General features: G+C 47.5%; 1 protein-coding gene across 2 annotated transcripts in view; it reads right to left on the bottom strand.

Annotated features, from left to right (window-relative positions):
• Positions 1 to 1706: 1706 nt before the first annotated feature.
• The window catches only part of BZW2 (basic leucine zipper and W2 domains 2), a 145143-nt gene continuing 139205 nt past the window's right edge, over positions 1707 to 7644 (bottom strand). For both annotated transcript variants that reach the window (XM_068235110.1, XM_068235111.1), the window contains one exon: positions 1707 to 2150. In XM_068235110.1, the coding sequence (XP_068091211.1) occupies positions 2122 to 2150 (29 nt within the window). In that variant the 3' untranslated portion in view covers positions 1707 to 2121. The remainder of the gene's footprint in view (positions 2151 to 7644) is intronic.

Genomic DNA, 7644 nt, shown 5'->3' with positions numbered 1-7644 from the left:
CAGCTGTTTGCGGTGCGTTACACGGTGAGTTTGGTGTGTCAGTGTGAAGCAGTACCTTAATTACACTACCTGATTGATGTATACACATGCAAGATGTTTGAAAGCACTTTAGGCCTGTCATTTAGCATTCAATGTGATTTCTGCCCTTAAAACGCTGCTTTGCGTCAAATCCAGATTTTTCCCGGGGACTTTTGCCATGTATCCCACTCCGCCATGCCCCCCTCCAGGTGTTAGACCCCTTGAAACATCTTTTCCATCACTTTCGTGGCCAGCATAATTATTTTTTTTTTTCAAAGTTCGCATCCCCATTGAAGTCTATTGCGGTTCGCGAACTTTAACGCGAACCGAACCTTCCGCGGAAGTTCGCGAACCAGGTTCGCGAACCTAAAATCGGAGGTTCGGCCCAACTCTAGTTACTCCCTGTGCGCCGCTATAGTCGTAATTCCTATTACGGCCTATGGTGGCACTGGCTGCATCCAAATCTCTTGCACTGGAATGAAAGTGTTCGAATTGGGAGAGCCAGGCAGCCAATAGGGAGAGCCAGGCAGCCAATAGTAGGGAGAGCCAGGCAGCCAATAGTAGGGAGAGCCAGGCAGCCAATAATAGGGAGAGCCAGGCAGCCAATAATAGGGAGAGCCAGGCAGCCAATAATAGGGAGAGCCAGGCAGCCAATAGGGAGAGCCAGGCAGCCAATAGGGAGAGCCAGGCATCCAATAGGGAGAGCCAGGCAGCCAATAGGGAGAGCCAGGCAGCCAATAGGGAGAGCCAGGCAGCCAATAGGGGGAGCCAGGCAGCCAATAGGGGGAGCCAGGCAGCCAATAGGGAGAGCCAGGCAGCCAATAGGGAGAGCCAGGCAGCCAATAGGGAGAGCCAGGCAGCCAATAGGGAGAGCCAGGCAGCCAATAGGGGGAGCCAGGCAGCCAATAGGGGGAGCCAGGCAGCCAATAGGGGGAGCCAGGCAGCCAATAGGGGGAGCCACACAGCCCTGCTTCTCACCAACGATGAACTCTCAATGAGTTTCATTCGGATTTCATCCAGATAATTAGAGCACCTGATGGGACGGGTGAGCGGGGGTTAAACTTACCCAGAAGCCGTCTTTTTTAATCCGTCCCACATCGCCTTTCACGCCACATTCACTTGACTACCGCGCTTCCTCCTTCCGGGTATAAGGAGGAAGCGTAGTAGTCACATGACGCGGCTTGGAGCACAGCGTTAGACGCAACGTGAGACGGATTTAAAAAAAAAAAAAAGAGGCTTCTGGGTAAATTTAACCCCCGCTCACCCGTTTCACCACTTATTATCTGGATGAAATCCGAATGAAACTCATTCAGATTTCATCCGGAGCTCATTGCTGCTTCTCACCCCATTTGGCCCGATACCCGGGAGGCCGAGACTTCAGTCCAGCAGAGCAGAAGGAGACTTTCTAAAAGGCTTTTCTGCATCCCTTTAGATGTGAATATCTGTATACCCTTATACAGAAGAGCTCCCTCTGGTGGCTGCAGTAGATCTAAAGGGATGTCGGGGAAGCATGTTCTACTGCATGGGGTTGATTTAGAAAAAAGTGAAAAATACAGAATGCGGTATTTTACCAACCTAACAGAATTCCTTAGAGAATTGAGGCCATTGTCTTCCAGGAGTCCACAGTGGTTCCCTGCTCCATTTTCTCTTATTGACTCATAAAGATAAAATATATTCCAAGACACATATAAGATAAAAAGCCTTTTATTGAAAAGGAAAAAGAAAAAAAAAAACAGTGTTTATATCATTTGTCACATACACGAGTGGCTATGGAGCTACGGTCACAATCTACAGATCTGTACACAGGAGTAGTCGGGACTGTGTGATCAGCCGGTGCTACTAAATACTAATAAATAGGAGTCCGTAGCAGAACCTGCGGCCTGTTCCGATTGGCTGGCTCCGGGCTGACATGGCTTTGCCTAAAATCACAAGACAGACTGGAGGTAGAATTCCACCTGTACAACCTACAGGCCGGAAAAACCAGCTTACACACAAAGGGGGGCGCTAGCTGAGAGTGTCCTGTCCGATGCTATGCGAGTCCATTGCGTCTCTGCACTGCGAATTCCCCAGAGACCGCCCACAATTATCTGCTTCCCAGAGACTTCAGTTCTCCTCCCCTTCAGACTCAGACTCTACAACACAAATAAACACACAGCAGAATCAGTGTACCGTTATTATAATTATTACCACCATACAAATGTATTTATACAGCACTGACATCTTCTGCAGCACTGTACAGAGTACATAGTCATGTCACTGACTGTCCTCAGAGGAGCTCACACTCTAATCCTACCATAGTCATAGTCTAATGTCCTACCATATTATTATTATGTATTTATATAGCACTGACATCTTCTGCAGCACTTTACAGAGTACATAGTTATGTCATTGACTGTCCTCAGAGGAGCTCACACTCTAATCCTACCATAGTCATAGTCTAATGTCCTACCATATTATTATTATGTATTTATATAGCACTGACATCTTCTGCAGCACTGTACAGAGTACATAGTCATGTCCCTGACTGTCCTCAGAGGAGCTCACAATCTAATCCTACCATAGTCATAGTCTAATGTCCTCCCATATTATTATTATTATTTATATAGCACTGGCATCTTCTGCAGCACATTATTATTATTATTTATTAGATTTATATAGCGCCAACATATTACGCAGCGCTGTACAATAAATAGGCTTACAGACAAGGCCGGATCTTGGAGATGTTGCGTAAGTGGAAATAGCAGGCTCTAGCTACGGTTTGGATGTGGGAGGTGAAGGAGAGGGCCGAGACATTACAGAGTACATAGTTATGTCATTGACTGTCCTCAGAGGAGCTCACAATCTAGTCCTACCATAGTCATAGTGTAATGTCCTACCATATTATTATTATGTATTTATATAGCACTGACATCTCCTGCAGCACTTTACAGAGTACATAGTCATGTCCCTGACTGTCCTCAGAGGAGCTCACACTCTAATCCTACCATAGTCATAGTCTAATGTCCTACCATATTATTATTATGTATTTATATAGCACTGGCATCTCCTGCAGCACATTACAGAGTACATAGTCATGTCACTGACTGTCCTCAGAGGAGCTCACACTCTAATCCTACCATAGCCATAGCCTAATGTCCTACCATTTTATTATTATGTATTTATATAGCATTGACATCTTCTGCAGCACATTACAGAGTACATAGTCATGTCACTGACTGTCCTCAGAGGAGCTCACAATCTAATACCTACCATAGTCATACTCTAATGTCCTACCATATTATTATTATGTATTTATATAGCACTGACATCTTCTGCAGCACATTACAGAGTACATAGTCATGTCAGTGATTGTCCTCAGAGGAGCTCACAATCTAATCCTACCATAGTCATAGTCTAATGTTCTACCATACTATTATTATTATGTATTTATATAGCACTGACATCTTCTGCAGCACATTACAGAGTACATAGTCATGTCACTGACTGTCCTCACAGGAGCTCACAATCTAATCCCTACCACAGTCATAGTCTAATGTCCTACCATATTATTATTATGTATTTATAGCACTGACATCTTCTGCAGCACATTACAGAGTACATAGTCATGTCACTGACTGTCCTCAGAGGAGCTCACACTCTAATCCTACCATAGTCATAGTCTAATGTCCTACCATATTATTATTATGTATTTATATAGCACTGACATCTTCTGCAGCACATTACAGAGTACATAGTCATGTCACTGACTGTCCTCAGAGGAGCTCACAATCTAATTCTACCATAGTCATAGTCTAATGTCCTACCATATTATTATTATGTATTTATATAGCACTGACATCTTCTGCAGCACTGTACAGAGTACATAGTCATGTCACTGACTGTCCTCAGAGAAGCTCACAATCTAATCCTACCATAGTCATAGTCTAATGTCCTACCATATTATTATTATGTATTTATATAGCACTGACATCTTCTGCAGCACATTACAGAGTACATAGTCATGTCACTGACTGTCCTCAGAGGAGCTCACAATCTAATTCTACCATAGTCATAGTCTAATGTCCTACCATATTATTATTATGTATTTATATAGCACTGACATCTTCTGCAGCACTGTACAGAGTACATAGTCATGTCACTGACTGTCCTCAGAGAAGCTCACAATCTAATCCTACCATAGTCATAGTCTAATGTCCTACCATATTATTATTATGTATTTATATAGCACTGACATCTCCTGCAGCACATTACAGAGCACATAGTCATGTCACTGACTGTCCTCAGAGGAGCTCACAATCTAATCCTACCATAGTCATAGTCTAATGTCCTACCATATTATTACTATGTATTTATATAGCACTGACATCTCCTGCAGCACATTACAGAGCACATAGTCATGTCACTGACTGTCCTCAGAGGAGCTCACAATCTAATTCTACCATAGTCATAGTCTAATGTCCTACCATATTATTATTATTATGTATTTATATAGCACTGACATCTTCTGCAGCACTGTACAGAGTACATAGTCATGTCACTGACTGTCCTCAGAGGAGCTCACACTCTAATCCTACCATAGTCATAGTGTAATGTCCTACCATATTATTATTATGTATTTATATAGCACTGACATCTCCTGCAGCACATTACAGAGCACATAGTCATGTCACTGACTGTCCTCAGAGGAGCGCACACTCTAATCCTTCCATAGTCATAGATTGGTACACAATCTAGACTGCAGCCAGTTGGGGCAGTCTAGACTTAAGGTGCCCATACACTGTAGTCAGCTTACGTCCTGGCAGATTGTGATGCATTACATCACCGAGGAGGATTCTCATTGGTCTGTTAGGAGCCAATGGGGAGCTAAGGTAAGGTGGCATTGGAAGATACTTTGCCACCAGCTGCTTGTTGCTGTATTTTAGTGTGTGGGAAGGTACACAGAGATCTTCAATCACGTCCAGAGGATATTGGAGAGGAACATTTACGAGGATATTGGCATAGGACAATTAATTGAAGGTAAGTATTTATGGTTTGTTAAAGAGGCACCATAGAATTTAGTAAATTATTCAGGATACTCACTTTTATGGTAAACACTTCCTATATCTATATATTGGTATGTAGCCCCCGCCCTCCCAGTGATGTCACAGCCTAGGCTATTTAGCAATGCAAATGCTCCTCCCAGAGCATTCTGTAATGCCAGGTATTATTTCTATTGTCATAGGCACACAGAGAAAAGAATTTTACAATGGGCAAACATTGACTTAATAATGTATGAATGTTAGTGGTATGGAGAGAGAAGGATGAGGCAGTGTGCAGGGAGTATGGAGAGAGAAGAGGGATGAGGCAGGGTGCAGGGAGTATGGAGAGAGAAGAGGGATGAGGCAGGGTGCAGGGAGTATGGAGAGAGAAGAGGGGTGAGGGAGGGTGCAGGGAGTATGGAGAGAGAAGAGGGATAAGGCGGGGTGCAGGGAGTATGGAGAGAGAAGAGGGATAAGGCGGGGTGCAGGGAGTATGGAGAGAGAACAAGGATGAGGCAGGGTGCAGGGAGTATGGAGAGAGAAGAGGGATGAGGCAGGGTGCAGGGAGTATGGAGAGAGAAGGATGAGGCAGAGTGCAGGGAGTATGGAGAGAGAAGAGGGATGAGGCAGGGTGCAGGGAGTATGGAGAGAGAAGAGGGATAAGGCGGGGTGCAGGGAGTATGGAGAGAGAAGAGGGATGAGGCAGGGTGCAGGGAGTATGGAGAGAGAAGGATGAGGCAGGGTGCAGGGAGTATGGAGAGAGAAGAGGGATAAGGCGGGGTGCAGGGAGTATGGAGAGAGAAGAGGGATAAGGCGGGGTGCAGGGAGTATGGGGAGAGAAGAGGGATGAGGCAGGGTGCAGGGAGTATAGAGAGAGAAGAGGGATGAGGCAGGGTGCAGGGAGTATGGAGAGAGAAGAGGGATGAGGCAGGGTGCAGGGAGTATGGAGAGAGAAGAGGGATGAGGCAGGGTGCAGGGAGTATGGAGAGAGAAGGATGAGGCAGGGTGCAGGGAGTATGGAGAGAGAAGAGGGATGAGGCAGGGTGCAGGGAGTATGGAGAGAGAAGAGGGGTGAGGGAGGGTGCAGGGAGTATGGAGAGAGAAGAGGGATGAGGCAGGGTGCAGGGAGTATGGAGAGAGAAGGATGAGGCAGGGTGCAGGGAGTATGGAGAGAGAAGGATGAGGCAGGGTGCAGGGAGTATGGAGAGAGAAGAGGGATAAGGCGGGGTGCAGGGAGTATGGAGAGAGAAAAGGGATAAGGCGGGGTGCAGGGAGTATGGAGAGAGAACAGGGATGAGGCAGGGTGCAGGGAGTATGGAGAGAGAAGGATGAGGCAGGGTGCAGGGAGTATGGATGGAGAAGGATGAGGCAGGGTGCAGGGAGTATGGAGAGAGAAGAGGGATGAGGCAGGGTGCAGGGAGTATGGAGAGAGAAGAGGGATGAGGCAGGGTGCAGGGAGTATGGAGAGAGAAGGATGAGGCAGGGTGCAGGGAGTATGGAGAGAGAAGGATGAGGCAGGGTGCAGGGAGTATGGAGAGAGAAAAGGGATAAGGCGGGGTGCAGGGAGTATGGAGAGAGAACAGGGATGAGGCAGGGTGCAGGGAGTATAGAGAGAGAAGAGGGATGAGGCAGGGTGCAAGGAGTATGGAGAGAGAAGAGGGATGAGGCAGGGTGCAGGGAGTATGGAGAGAGAAGAGGGATGAGGCAGGGAGTATGGAGAGAGAAGAGGGATGAGGCAGGGTGCAGGGAGTATGGAGAGAGAAGAGGGATGAGGCAGGGAGTATGGAGAGAGAAGAGGGATGAGGCAGGGTGCAGGGAGTATGGAGAGAGAAGAGGGGTAAGGGAGGGTGCAGGGAGTATGGAGAGAGAAGAGGGATGAGGCAGGGTGCAGGGAGAATGGAGAGAGAAGGATGAGGCAGGGTGCAGGGAGTATGGAGAGAGAAGGATGAGGCAGGGTGCAGGGAGTATGGATGGAGAAGGATGAGGCAGGGTGCAAGGAGTATGGAGAGAGAAGAGGCATGAGGCAGGGTGCAGGGAGTATGGAGAGAGAACAGGGATGAGGCAGGGTGCAGGGAGTATGGAGAGAGAAGGATGAGGCAGGGTGCAGGGAGTATGGATGGAGAAGGATGAGGCAGGGTGCAGGGAGTATGGAGAGGGAAGAGGGATAAGGCGGGGTGCAGGGAGTATGGAGAGAGAAGAGGGATGAGGCAGGGTGCAGGGAGTATGGAGAGAGAAGAGGGATGAGGCAGGGTGCAGGGAGTATGGAGAGAGAAGGATGAGGCAGGGTGCAGGGAGTATGGAGAGAAAAGGATGAGGCAGAGTGCATGGAGTATGGAGAGAGAAGAGGGATAAGGCAGGGTGCAGGGAGTATGGAGAGAGAAGAGGGATAAGGCGGGGTGCAGGGAGTATGGAGAGAGAACAGGGATGAGGCAGGGTGCAGGGAGTATATAGAGAGAAGAGGGATGAGGCAGGGTGCAGGGAGTATGGAGAGAGAAGAGGGATGAGGCAGGGTGCAGGGAGTATGGAAAGAGAAGAGGGATGAGGCAGGGTGCAGGGAGTATGGAGAGAGAAGAGGGATGAGGCAGGGTGCAGGGAGTATGGAGAGAGA

This window comes from Hyperolius riggenbachi, chromosome 5 (genome assembly GCF_040937935.1).
Source record: "Hyperolius riggenbachi isolate aHypRig1 chromosome 5, aHypRig1.pri, whole genome shotgun sequence".
In the NCBI taxonomy this organism is placed as follows: Eukaryota; Metazoa; Chordata; class Amphibia; order Anura; family Hyperoliidae; genus Hyperolius; species Hyperolius riggenbachi.
The sequence above is the reverse complement of the archived record's forward strand: the minus strand, read 5'-3'. Positions and strand labels throughout refer to the sequence as shown.